A 13126-nucleotide genomic window follows, 5' to 3' on the forward strand; every position below is an offset into this window, starting at 1 on the left:
CAGTTCAGGGATGATATCAAAGCTCCAACCGCTTATTAAAGGTCCTGGGAATTTCCGCGAGGATGACATGGTTCCAACACGAGCGGGGTTGCTGACGAAGGAGTAAGGGGTACATTTGCTGTTGTCAAAAGGCATACCGTAGAAGCGACTCGTCGTGGGGGAAAGGAGCATAAGGCGGTCTGATCTCTGCAAGCTTTGTATTATTGTTCACAGCACCTTCACCTCGTCTTGTACTCCCTGTTATTTTCTCTCTAGGCAGTGGTTAGGGTAGACACGCCGAGTCTAAGTAGACCTAGCTCGAGATGTTAGCTGGGCATTTGACGTTGTGCCCTGCGTAAGTAACCTACGAGGAACGGAACAGCCAATACGCTACTTCAACGTCAGATCGATTCAGAACGGGCGTTGAAAATGTTTATTCTAACTTTTCTATGCACGTAAAAGCCGAGTACACCCTGCTCAAATAGCTTGTGAGCAGGAGTGCAGAGCCCTGAAGTCTTGGACCATAATTTTCTATGATCTGATGTTGACGGATTTATGGCTTTTGCGAGATCAATCAAGTCCTTTGAGTTACCCCTTATCAAATCGTCGTCAGCCCTTCCCGAATCTGATGCTCTTCAATGATCTGCCGCAGCGAGACAGGTCTGATAACCTCCACAGACAGTCCCAGCTGGCGTATCGCATCACCATGCGACCGGATAACATTTGGCTTGATCAATGAGCTCTGTACAACAACCCTGCCGTGACGATGCCGGAGGGCGACCGCTTCCCAAGCTTCGGTAACCGCAGACCCCAGAGCAAGCTCGAGCGTCCCCCGAACGGTGATGACTGCCGATTGCCCGTCCCGAGCTTTCTGGTAGCGAAACAGCATCGCCACGCCTTGCCTGCCATTCCAAAGTTCCATCGTCTCAAGCTTTGGCATCTTCAGCGCAGCACCCGCGGCGTTTCGTAGCATGCTGCTGATGTCTTCGAAGTCCTCATCTCCGGTGAGTGCCCTCGCTGTCAACGCTAGACGTGTGAGGTTCCTCCACTCCAATGAATATCTCTTGCTCGCCCAGAAGAAGCAGCTAGCATTGACCTTGAATGAGGCTGAAAGCTCCGTGAGTTGCACACTAGCGCTCGCGAGTTTATGGCTTACAACAGGACTTGGCACCCTGATAGCGGGGCAAGAGGGAAAGCTTACCGTGTATGCCTCATTGAAGTTTTCGAAAATTGTCAGCTTCGATAGTTTCGTCTTGTGAAACGAGTCAATGAATTGCTGGGTAACTGTCGAGTTTTGGTCAGCGAGTCCAAGTCACATTGTGTCAGCACGATACTAACGTTGATCATTCAGTTGCTGTGACTGGCTCCATTCTCTCCAAGGCTCGTAGCAAAGCTTCGTCATGTTGGGGAAGCGCGTGAGCATGTTTGCGAGGGTGGCTGGCCACCATTGACGACGGGTTTGCTGGCGGAGGAGCACGGCCGTGACCGCAGGCATGAGGGGCATCGACCGCCACCACCGGATCTCCCGTTCCTCGTCTAGAAATGATGCCTGGCTCATGATCTCGTCAAAGGAGTTGTAGATAGAGCGCTCGTGGGGAGCGGCAGTTTGCCGCCCAGCGACCCAGCCGTGAGGCGGGTCGTGGATGGTCGTGATCCCTTGCTGGTCATCCCCGCTGCGCTGTAACAGCGACGAGCACTCGCCAAGGTGGGTGTCTGGGCAGAAGCTGAGATACTTGAAGCAATGGAGCGCATCGCTTGGCGAGGAGACACTGATGTCGAGAACCAAGTGGCTACGCGGCTCCCACGTGCTGAGGGCCGCGGCCAAGCTCTGGAAAGCATACACGATCAGATTGTTATCGGCTGGGTCTTCGCCGAAAACGTCCACGTCCTCATCGTTGCCATTTTCATCGACCTCTAGTGGGCACTTGTAACAGTGGTAGCTTTCCAGTTCCACGCGAAACCATATGTAACGGATGAGACTTCTCTTGCGGAAGAGAATAGCAGTAGAGTTAGTATCGAACAGGCGCGATGGCGTTAGGCTGATCTCGGCAAAAATCAACGTTTCGAAGAAGGAATGCCATTCCCACGAAATGGTAGCAAGCTGGCTGTACTTAGTGCCGTGGAGACCCGACACAATGCTGAGCACCTCATCCCGAAGTTCGGGGGGAAGACGAGCCCAGGAGGTACTGGCGTTGGACATCTCGACCGACGTTGCAATTTGCCTACACAGCAAATAGCGAAATGAAGAAGAGTGTAGGATGGCCTTTGTCTTTGCCACTCAAAGATGGTACTTTACGCCCTGTTGCCGCAAGGGTTCATCTGCTGAGGGCTGCGGCTGAAAATGTCCTTGGTGATGCCCTAGGCCATAACAACCTTGAGGTACATCGTAGGAAGGGGTCATCTTCTTCATATAGCAATCTCCCCTGCAAAACACAAACATCCTCGTCTGCCCTTCATAATCGTACTTGAATAAAGTGAAGTTTGAGACCTACGGGTACTAAGTCGCCTACCACTGTATTTTGGGTCCTGCCGAGGTTTGCTGAAGGTAGAATATGATATAGAGAAACACATAAGCCATCTGATCTCTGCATGAGGATTGAAGCGGGGGACTTCATGCAACTCTCGCCATAGATCTTGTGTTCATCTGAAGCTCAGGTTCAACCTGCAGACATATGGGACGAACAGTATCCAACCTGTTGAGCATGAATATGAAGTGGGATGTTATGTTTGCTTGGTATTGCTTTTGAATTGCGCCCAATCGCTCCTAATTGTGTTAGGCCTACGATGTTTGATAAACGCCAATACGACAGCATGTCTGGTTCAAGATAACCGTGATCTAGTTCGTCTATCAACAGTTGCCTCTCTATTCCAGTGTCGATCTGTTGCGACTACCTCGTGTCTATAGAAGTCCACGCCTATGAATCTTTTCATAAAATTGTTTTGAAATGCAAAATGTGCATATTTTCCTTCTCCCTTCAGATCAACGTTCGAAAAATTGACCAAGCGGACGTCGAGACAGCCTCCTTTTCGATCATCACTCTCCTGACAAGCCGAACCCTTAAACAGAGTAATCCAACTTGCCGTCCCCAAGAACGCCCCAAAACTCCTCAACAAGCTCCTTTTGCCCGCTCGGCGCCCCCCTGACGGCGAGGTAGACCCTCTCATCGACAGCAGGCTCCCACACACCCGGGTTTCCACCGGCCATGATACCCCCCGCCTCGTTCAGGATACACCACCCGGCGCAAACATCCCACGCCCAGCATCCGCCCTCCCAGTACGCATCCAGCTGCCCCGCCGCGACGGCCGCGAGGTTCAGCGCCGCAGACCCCAGCGCGCGCATGGAGTGCACCATCGCGCCGCCGCTCTCCTTCGTGGCCGCGAGCTTCTTGAACGTCTCCGCCTTGAGCTCGAAGTTGGGACCGTCGCGCGTGGACCCCCACTCGCACGCAAGCAGCGCGCTGTCGAGGCCGCGGAGGGGCACCGGAGACTTGGCGAGGGGCAGGCGCTGCTGGGCGCCGCCCGCGCGACGCATGAAGGCGCCCTTGCCCTTGACGGCGGTGTACCACAGGTCCTGGAAGGGGTTGTAGATGACGCCGACGACGGGGACGTGGGCGACGGCGAGGCCGAGGGAGATGCAGGCATCCGGGAAGGAGTGGACGAAGTTGGTGGTGCCGTCGATGGGGTCGACGACGAAGGTGGGCTCGGGGCCGAGGCGGGTGCCCTTTGTGTAGGTTTCTTCGCCCATGAAGGAGATGTTGGGGTATGTTGTCTGGAGGCGGGTCGAGACCATCTTCTCGACGGCTTGGTCTGTTTCGGTGACGATGTCGACGGCTGAGAGGTGTTAGTTAGCTAGGCCGGCGTGGGAATGCCGCTGGGTGATAGGTGAACTCACAGTTGAGCTTGGTCCCTTGGTCGATAGAGGACGGGTTCGCGGCCATGATCATCTTGCCCGCCTCGCTGGCGATGTCAACCAGGGTGTCGTGGATCTCTTGGAGGTTGAGGTCCGCCATGTTTGCTGCTGATATCTGTAGTCCCTAAACGCGATTGATCTCAATCGCACTGGTTCGTCTTCGTCTTCAAGGGCGTGGGCGTGTTCCCTGGTGAGGAGAATTGTCTTTGTCGATCACTGTTTTTTTGGAGTCTAAGGTGAGCTTTGGAGGGGCAGAGGGGGAGGGGAACGGAATGATGGCGGGGTTTGGGGAATGAGGTCACAGCTTGGGGGGACTGTGGGGAACTGCCAACGGGCGGCTCTCACCCTTCCTTCAATGCCAACCCCGGCACGGTTGTCAGGCCAGGCTCTTCTCGGGAGGGTCTTGGCGGGTTCGGATCAGGCGGGCGGGCAGGGACCCGGAGAGACGTCGACCAATCGCCGCCTGCGGAAGGAGCATGCGACGGACGTTCACATCAGGCGACGGGAGAGGAAAAGCTGCGGTTGTCCCCCAAGTTCAGTGACGATTCCGTTACATTGCGGCGGTATCCACAGACTGGTTGCCCGGTGGGATGCCGGGAGCGGCATGTCCGGCGTTCGCACTCTTCCGGAGAGACACTACGCAGGGAGATCAATGGCGGGCCGATTTGTCGATCACGGCTTATTGTAAAATTTTATTGCTCTCGCAGAGAATAAGTTGGATGGAAAAAAAAACCGAAAAGACCCAACGCCGTGGATTCGCGTGAAAACAATACTGCACAACCCATTCGTGACATGTCCGGTGCCCTGCCCGTCCTTCTGGCCCGCTTTCCTTACATCATATCTCCATAGGATTGCCCAAAGGCAAGCTGGCCTCCCTCCGTTCTGCTCGATCATCCTCCTCCGTTATGACTCGGCTGTAATCGGTCTGTTTTGTCGGGCCCCTCTAGAGACCGCAATTTCTACTTGTATCCATCGCCTGACTTGCGGCGGCGCATCTTGTTGGTCGTAGTCTTCTTATACGTTCTCTCTGAAAATGGACCTCCGTTCTGTTGGGCTCTCGCCATTCTCCTTCGGCTGTTGCTGAGGCGCAGTGTCGACCATTGGCCGCGGGCTTACGCCGCGGAGGCTGATGTTGCTTGGCTCCGCGTCGTCGTCGAAAGGATTCCTGCCTCCCTTGGGTACGGCGAGGTCGTCACCGGGTCGGCTGAGGCTGCGACCCCTCGCGGGCTCATCGTGAACGTTGGGAGTAGCGGCCATGTTCATGTTGTAGCTGTCGCCTCCGCCAGCGCCGCCCCGGTAGCCAAGCTCCTGCTCTTCATAATTGCCGTAGGGTCCGTAGGTCTCCGCCTCGTGGCCGACGCGAGTATCCCAAGCCTCATCGGGGTCGAGGGGTCCGAAACCTCGACGGGGTGCACCGGCCGAGGGCTGCTCGTAGGCGCCAGCGGCGGATCGGTTGTTGCGGTTCTTGAAGCCGGTGATCTTGTCGTTGAACCAGCCGACGATGCCGCTGGGCGCAGGGCGCGGGGGTCCGTAAGCTGGTGGTTCGGATTTTCGGAATGGTATGTACGAGGAAAGCGAGGGCGGCGGGAGCTATCGACGAAAGGTTAGCAGGGAAAGATCCAGGCAGTGCGACCATTGTATCTGCCTCAGAGCAAGGAACGACGATGCGAAGAGGGAGGCTTGACTTACGCCCAGTCTGCGGGCGCGCAGCTGAGTGAAGATGACCCAACCGACTCCAGCGACAAGCAGTAGCACCAGGATGGCGATGACGATGCCTCCAGCGGCGTTCACCATGGCTGCAATTGAGATGCGACGGGTGTCGTCGTCTTGAGTAGGGTTTGCGGCAGGAAGTCTTCAATGATGTGTGGTTGGAAGTCTCCGGTGTGCGATGGAAATCCGGCTCATGGGACAAGGTGGTCGTGGGTGGTCAGCGGCAATGGTGTTCGTCGCAGTCGCAGTTGTCGCCGGAGCTGTGGCTGTGGTGTGTGCGGGAGAGCGACGGGACGGATAATGGAGGAAAAGCGCGCGCGAGGGCTCGAGGAACCTGGGAAGGCACGAGTACGGCGCAGGCAAGGCAAGGCAAGGCAAGGCAGAGAAGCGGAACAGAAAAAAAGTAAGATGAGTTGGTAAAAGAACGCAAAGCCCGGCGAAACCTTGTTTGACAGACAGGTAAGGCGGTGCGCAAGGCCAGGTCAGCACCCAAGCTTGAGTCGGTGTTTCCCTGCTTGACGGAACTCAGCTGCCTGCCAGTTGGGTGGTGAGTGAAAAGGCAACCTAGACGGCGGTAGTGGTGGTGGTGGTGGTACGAAGACAGACGGGATAGGTAGGATGACGAGACGATGGAGGAGGAGCAGCAGCAAGGCAAGCTCGGGCAGGCTGCATCTGCAAGTTGGTGGAGGATGCGCAAATAGCGTCGTCGGGTGCCTTTTGGGTGCGAGGCAGCTGCCAATTACAGCGATGCCCGGTTTCTCTAGCTCCGCGCGCTCCGTCAGCGTTGCTGCATGGAAGTCGGACTTGCTGCCGCTGCTGCTTCGAGTCCACTTCAGCTTCTCTGTGTGTGTCTGTCTGTCTGTCTGCCTGTCTTCTGGGGGCCATGGATTTAGGCTTAGGCTCCCCCCGAATCAGGCGTGCCGCACCCGACCTCCACTCCCACAGAGCTTGGCCAACAGCTTGTTGCTTTTTCAGTGGATTACTAAGGCCGCAAGTGGTTCGTTTCTTCGGTCCACCGTTCCCCTCCATCTTTCTGGGGTTCAGTATTTCCGCGCTTTGGTGGTGAAGTGGTGCCCAATCATGTCATGGCCGTCACTGACAACGACCGGCACCGCGCGCGGGCGGGTGCTAAGACGGCGCACATTCCATCCAAGGCCCCGACGGAGCGCATTCATTGTCGAGGGCCACGAGGTCCAGGTCCGGCAGCAGTGTCCCGGGACACCGGTTCTGCCTGGCCGGGACGCACACAGCGTTGGTGAGGACCTCTACATACCTTACCTAGTATGTAGGTACCTAAGGTACTCTCCCACAATGACGTGCGTAACTTACCTGGGCCCGCCCGCCCGTTCTTTCTTGGAGAGCTTCCGTGCCCGCCGCACCTTGGTCCGCTTGCCCCCGTCCAAAATGTTTTGTCGAGCCGGGAAACGAAACCAGCTTTGAACCCCTGCTCGCTGCCCATCGCTCCATTTTACCAAGTGTACGAAGCACGTAGCATGGCTTTGTCCCTATTCATAGCGATTCCCCCTTGCAGTTGAGACAACTATTCAACCATTTCCCCCATTAACCCCCTGAACGGACTCTCACGCACATCATGATGCTGCATTTTTAGTAGCTGCGCTTTGGCCTGCGGGTTGGGTAATTGTGACAACTGTCAGATACGGCCTTGGCTTCACGCTTCGCACGCTAGTCATTGACTCTCTGACTTTTTTGCTGGAAACAATTGCCCCCAAGCTTGCGCAACCTGCTGCTGCAGAGAGAGATCGGACTCCTAGGCCCCTGTCACTGAAACCTAGCGCTCCCAATCAAACACTTGACACTGACAACTCGGCACCTCTATTGCGGCACTTGGCTTGGCGATCGTATCCTCTTCTCTATTGTGGCTGATTAATAGTCTACCTATCCTCTTTTCCTCTAGACAGGAGTGCCCCAAATGCAACCAAGGAAGCCTATTCTTGGGTATCACACGAAACATTGGTCCCAGAGTCCGCCGCTCTTCGCGAACGTCTGGCTGTTGACAAAAGCGTCCAGCTTGCATCGTCCCAGGTCGTCTGCGCCGCAACCGTTGAGCGGCACCACTCTGTCGTTGACCAGGATCCGAACCAGCTCCTCGTCCGATCCGCACTTCATCTTTTCAACGTACATGCGTGCTGCAAAGGGCACCGTCCAGCTGGCCGTAAAGCCCTTTGCATCCTGCACCGAAGTTCGCTTCGTCTTGTCCAGCGGCGCCGTCGAGTTGTAGAGCCCGAGCGCCCCGTAGATGCTCATCATGTCGTTGTCGTGACTGAAGTCGGCGTAGAGCACCTTGTCGAGCGGGAACGACACGGGGTCGGCGTCGAGAGTAGAGTTGGTCGACGTGTGATCCACGACGGGCTGCTTCGTCAATCGCGCGAGCAGCTCGTTGGTGAAGCCGACACCCTGCGTCGGACCCATAGGGTTGCCCGCGTTGAAGCCGTAGTACTTGCCCAGGGTCTCGTAGTACTCGAGGTCCTTCCACTCGTCCAACGTGAAGAGGTCGCAGAACTGAGACTGTGTGCCGTTAACCACAGTGTTGAATGGGCACAGCTGCATGAAGCTGACAGCGTCCTCGGATGTGAAGTTGACTCCAGGCAGGTTCGTGTTCAAACGGCTCAAAATAGGGGCTGTGAAGGTGTTGCGCCAGTCAACCTGAGCGTCATCCCCGACCTTGGAGAAGTTGCCTGACTCGAAAGCCGTGCAAAGGCTGTGGTCCAACGTGTTGTTGAAGCCCTCCTGCTCAGGAATGACCATGATCTGTGAGTTGATTCCTCCATCAGGCCCATTGTGACCATCTTGAATCTTGGCTCCAAAGAAGCCAGAAGTCCAGTTGAGACCAGACTCGACGACGCGGTTCTGGCCCGATGATCTTATGAACGGGTCAGCGCTGGCGGCCAGAGACTGGTAGCGTTTGTAGAAGGCCTCTCCCGACTCGACAAGCTCGCGCTGGCCGAAAGGAGTGAGCTCATCAGCACCGAGAGTGTACTGGTAGTCCTTGATGAACTCAAAGCCCTTTCCGTACTGAGTGGCGGTTTGGTGGATGCGGTCGACGAGTGCCTTGTAGGTGGCCGTCTTGCCGGAGGTGGGGTCCCGAGCGCCGTGTCGGTGAAGCACCTGCGCGAAGGTGATGGTACATCCGTCGGGGGTGGCGGCGCTGATCTCGGACGGCACCGAGAAGAAGGGAGAGTACTGGCCCCAGAACTGAGAGACCTCACCAGTGGCGTTGTCCGGCTTCTGGCCGCTGACAAGGCTGCTATCGCGTTAGAATGCTTGTAGACTTTTTGATGAGAAATCAAGTATCTCGTATGAACTTACCTGAAGCCAGCGACCAAGGTGAGGAGAGCGGCGAAAGACATGGCACCCAGAATGAGCAAGGCAAGTGTAGGCTTCGGTTGACGCCGGTAGGGCTCGTACTCCGTCTCGGTGCCTGCTCTGTCCTCATCCTCCGGGATGGTGCTGTACTTATGTGTCTTGCCCACGAAGAGGCCCCTCACTGACTTGTAGGCCGAAGTGGCGCCATCGGAGAGTCGACCCATCGCGGCAGATGGAAGGCAGGTGCCAGGAGGAGAAAGATGGAAATTAGAGTGCCTGGGTGGTTCCCCAGGTCAGTGAGCTTGCGTACGACGTAGGGTCCGCCCGCTGCAGCATCCCTGTTCCCCTCGTTCGGGGGTTCTTTTTGGGCGTATGCGACTGAGGTGTGATGCAAGGTGGGTAGAGAGGCTAACGGGCTAAGAAGCGAAGTTGTCTCGTGTGTCTGGTTTTCCGCAGGTTGAAGGGGTTTCCCAAAGTGCGGAAGGTGAATTGGAAACAAACGACAGTTGCGTGGTGCTTTTCAGGGGATTTCGTCCGGGAGAACCCCTGTTTTGTTTTGTTTTTCCTCATACCATGCAGAAAAATAGACGGGTGTGTTTGCTGATGAAGGACGGCGGCTGTGCGACGTTTCCTTAGCGATGTCGAGTTTCAACCTTCAACGGGCACTTAAGCACAGCTGGATGCCACCGGTTGGCGGTCGGAGCGTCTTCGGGGGCTGGCGGGGGAAGGTGGGAGGTCGGGCGGACATTAGACCCAAACGTGGACAGGCACGGCATGTCTTTGGGGCAGTCACGTGGGTCGATGCGACGTTGGAATTGGAACAAGCTTCGCGATCGCCTTCCCTGCAGCTCCCCCTAAGGCCCCCTGTGGTTCCACCTCCGAAATATCTCACAGCGGCTCTTCCCTTCTTCATGCCGAACAACCCGTGCCAAGTGCCGCTGATAGGTCGCGACCGGGGCCCGGATGGACGATGGACGACTGATTCGACGCGCGCCATCCCGGAAGTTGACTCAGGATCTTTTGCTGTCGATTCAGAGAGCACGTGCGATTCTAGGATGGGCCTTCAACCCTATCGAAACTCTCACACGCACTCGGTCCGGACCTGATCTTCGAATTATATTGACATCACTAACTAGAGAATCACAGTAATAGAGGAAGCATATCAGGTCGCGGAAGAGATGAGGTTGTGCGGCAACTGACTTTGCTTCAATTCTGCCACAATAATATCCGATCTGCGAAATATTTCTACCAGCGAACGACAGTCATGGTGCTTCCTAGGCCTCCTCCATCGCGCGACCAGTCTCAAGTGCGCAAGATCTTCTTTCCATCCTGGAACAGCTTGATGTCATTCTTCAGCATTTCACGAAGGCTCTTGCTGACGGCATCTTCACCCGCTACCATGTCCAACTGTTCATTCGTCATGCCAAAAATGCGATTGGGACACAAGACCCCAAGGGGGCCGTCCTCGGAGCCGAGAAGAAAGTAGTCCACAACTTGGGTACAAGTCATATCCGAAAATCGAGCGCTGGCAATATCATGGTAACTTCTCAGGACATCGTGGATGGTGCAGCAAGTCTCGTTGAGACCCTCAGCCTCGGTAGTCTCTCGCTTCAGGTCCTTCCACATGACGCACTCGAGGGACTCTTCTCCATTCTGCACAGTAATCTTCGAGTCCTCATACTTGCTCGCCGATCTCATCGTCTTGACCTGGTTGAGGGCTCTGTCGAAGGCGGGATTGTAAGTGATGGATCGTCCCTCCCGCTCCACGTGGATCAGCAACTTCGCCTGATCCATGGCAACCTGGTACCGCTTCAAGAGTTCATCCAGAATCGAGGACCAGAGTGCGTCGCGGACCTGAGCGTCTACACACGCTTCCTTCACCACACTGTAGATGAAGTGGTGAACGATGAGAATCATATTGCTCACATGAGCCAGAGTCGTGGCCTCCCACTTGATGGATTGCTCTTTGAAGGCGGTGGGCAGCATGTGACTGCTGAACTGCAAAGCTGTTAGCTGGCTCACTTCAACAGAAAATCAAACGCTTCATGTACTTACGGTGCCCAGCTCGTAGCCTCGAGAGGTCAGAAACAACTGCTCAAGGTGCTTCATGATGCCACTGGTTCCTGGCTTGGCGCATTTACAAGCCTCCGCCAGAACCCCATCGAGTTCACCGGATTCGTCAGAGGGGATCGAGAATGAGAGGGGTTAAAGGTCGTTCCTGCTCGCGTCATCGTCATCGTCAGACTTCTCCGATGACTCGTCCGAGTCGTCGCCTTCGCTTTTGCTCGCAGCAGGATCAGCAAACTGCCGAGTGTGAGCGTTCTGAAAGAACATTTTGGAGAACGCTGTGTTGGCTTCTCAGACTCGTGTTGCCAGTCTCAGGTCCGGATGCTTGTCAAAGAGCGGGTCTCCGGTGTAGTAGGCGTTCAGGCCGAAGTTCTTGAGTTCAACGAAGCGGCTCACGATCTCGCCGAGGAACCGTCTCTGTTCGTCTGCGGTGCTTCTTGGTTGACCAAGAGCTGCGAGCTGTTTCTTCGCATCTGCAAGGCGCTCGTTGATGTCACGCCGAACCTTAGGAGACTCGCTCTTGGTTCTGTCCATTAGCAACTCCCGCAGGCGGCTACGAAGTGCGGGGACACCAAGCCGGGATTTGTCAAGCCTGCAGCAAGGTTCTTCGTCGACGAAGAACTTCTCCTCAAAGTCCCGCTCGTCCTTGCTCGATGAAGTGTCGTCAGCGCCTCGGTTCTTGACAACGTAGTAGCCCAACTGAATGTCGCGCCGCTTGCCTCTGATAAGGTCCATGGCCGCCTCTCGAGTGGCGTTCTCTCTGACGAGATCCGGCTTCGTTAATACACCCAGAGTACGCTTACCCTCGGGGTCTGCTTCGGCAGCATAGATGAGGATAGTCTGCGTAGCCACATCCACATTGCAGGGGATCACGGCAAGGATGCTATTGATGTTAGCCAGTACCATTGCAGCAGGAGGAAACACGTGATGGCACTCACATGGTCCTGGAATCCTTGATGTAATCCTTCACCATGGATTTGACAAGAGCAACGTCTCTGGACGTGGAGAAGCCCTCCTGGACGTTCTCAAAGATGCCTTTGAACAAATTAGTCCATGACAGTACCAAAGAGAATCAGGGTCTCGCGATGTCACATATGTCGAAAAAGATCAACGGCAAGGGAAAGTCGGGCCAAGGGCTCAACTGGTGAAGACAACAGAGGAAACGCGAGACAAGGAATGAGACCACGCAGTCCTCACTTACCCGGGACGTCGATAATCGTGAGATGCTCCTCGTCTGGGCCACAAATCTCGACACGAAGGATATCCTTGCTGAAGGCATCGCCCTCAGAGGAACCATCGGTGGTTGACTTCAATCCCATGACAGTAGAGGCCTAATGGGAAAAGCAAAACTTAGCAAAGACTCAATATTCAATGCTCTCCTTCAACCTACCATCTGGAGAACTTCCGCAAACTGTCCTCCTCTGAGGTCTTGAAGCACATGTCTGAAAGACTTGGCGAGCTCAGCCTTCCGAGCGGTGGCATCGAAAGGATGAATGGTCACAACGATGCTAGTCGTCGGCTCTCGACGACAAACGATCTCCGTAGCATGGCGGGTGCAGAGTCCGACCGATCGAGGGAAGTAATATCCCGTCAAGCTCTCGAGAACACTCGACTTTCCGGAGGACTGGTCTCCGACGACGACAAGCTGAGAGAAGAGACACTGGGTCAGATAATGGCCAAGTGGTTTGATCGATGGTTCATACCTGTGGAAGAGGGACCTGCTTGGAAATTCCCAGCTCTCTGAGCTTGTCGATCTTGTCCAAGAGATGGCGATTGCCCAGGCCCGTCTGGGGAGTCGACTGAACGGGAGCCATGGTAATGCTTCAACGATGAGATGTGGGCTTGTATTGACTGAGCAAAGTCTAGGTGCGATGAAGTTGAAAAGGAAGATGGGATGGAGGAACACGCCAGGAAATAAGAGAACGACATGCTGGCAGATCTTTTCATGCCGGAGGCCGTCAAATTGCGTTTTGCTGCGTGTCTGCCTCCTGTCTTTCATCGTATTATGTCCGATGCCGCAGCCTGCTTCGGATGCAGGCGCGCATGCGGTAATAAACAAAGCCTACTTTCAGAAGTGCCCCGTCCTTGTCTACGTCAGTAAGGTAATCAAGCACAAGGCATCAAGCGAAGATTTTG

At 55.4% G+C, this 13126-nt stretch overlaps 6 protein-coding genes across 6 annotated transcripts; all 6 read right to left on the bottom strand.

The window, feature by feature from the left end:
* Positions 1 to 577: 577 nt before the first annotated feature.
* On the bottom strand, positions 578 to 2179 carry CGGC5_v005470 (uncharacterized protein; the record flags this gene model as incomplete). The annotated part of the gene is made up of 2 exons (XM_032035042.1): positions 578 to 1263; positions 1318 to 2179. 2 exons carry the CDS (start codon positions 2177 to 2179, stop codon positions 578 to 580), a joined length of 1548 nt encoding a protein of 515 aa, XP_031886177.1.
* Positions 2180 to 3037: 858 nt separating this feature from the next.
* INM2 (Inositol monophosphatase 2) lies at positions 3038 to 3989 on the bottom strand (the record flags this gene model as incomplete). Its single annotated transcript, XM_032035043.1, has 2 exons — positions 3038 to 3810; positions 3872 to 3989. 2 exons carry the CDS (start codon positions 3987 to 3989, stop codon positions 3038 to 3040), a joined length of 891 nt encoding a protein of 296 aa, XP_031886178.1.
* A 914-nt stretch (positions 3990 to 4903) lies between these two features.
* On the bottom strand, positions 4904 to 5683 carry CGGC5_v005472 (uncharacterized protein; the record flags this gene model as incomplete). The annotated part of the gene is made up of 2 exons (XM_032035045.1): positions 4904 to 5479; positions 5579 to 5683. The coding sequence occupies 2 exons, from the start codon at positions 5681 to 5683 to the stop codon at positions 4904 to 4906; spliced, it is 681 nt and encodes a 226-aa protein (XP_031886017.1).
* Positions 5684 to 7558: 1875 nt separating this feature from the next.
* Positions 7559 to 9147, bottom strand: PHYA (3-phytase A; the record flags this gene model as incomplete). Its single annotated transcript, XM_032035046.1, has 2 exons — positions 7559 to 8861; positions 8927 to 9147. The coding sequence occupies 2 exons, from the start codon at positions 9145 to 9147 to the stop codon at positions 7559 to 7561; spliced, it is 1524 nt and encodes a 507-aa protein (XP_031886016.1).
* A 1078-nt stretch (positions 9148 to 10225) lies between these two features.
* Positions 10226 to 11032, bottom strand: CGGC5_v005474 (uncharacterized protein; the record flags this gene model as incomplete). The annotated part of the gene is made up of 2 exons (XM_032035047.1): positions 10226 to 10921; positions 10979 to 11032. 2 exons carry the CDS (start codon positions 11030 to 11032, stop codon positions 10226 to 10228), a joined length of 750 nt encoding a protein of 249 aa, XP_031886015.1.
* Positions 11033 to 11281: 249 nt separating this feature from the next.
* Positions 11282 to 12804, bottom strand: MX2-0 (Interferon-induced GTP-binding protein Mx2; the record flags this gene model as incomplete). Its single annotated transcript, XM_032035049.1, has 5 exons — positions 11282 to 11873; positions 11929 to 12025; positions 12192 to 12321; positions 12381 to 12635; positions 12694 to 12804. 5 exons carry the CDS (start codon positions 12802 to 12804, stop codon positions 11282 to 11284), a joined length of 1185 nt encoding a protein of 394 aa, XP_031886021.1.
* Positions 12805 to 13126: the final 322 nt, after the last annotated feature.

The sequence above is a fragment of the Colletotrichum fructicola genome (genome assembly GCF_000319635.2).
Source record: "Colletotrichum fructicola Nara gc5 chromosome Unknown KSG_Nara_v1_contig03, whole genome shotgun sequence".
NCBI lineage: Eukaryota > Fungi > Ascomycota > Sordariomycetes > Glomerellales > Glomerellaceae > Colletotrichum > Colletotrichum fructicola.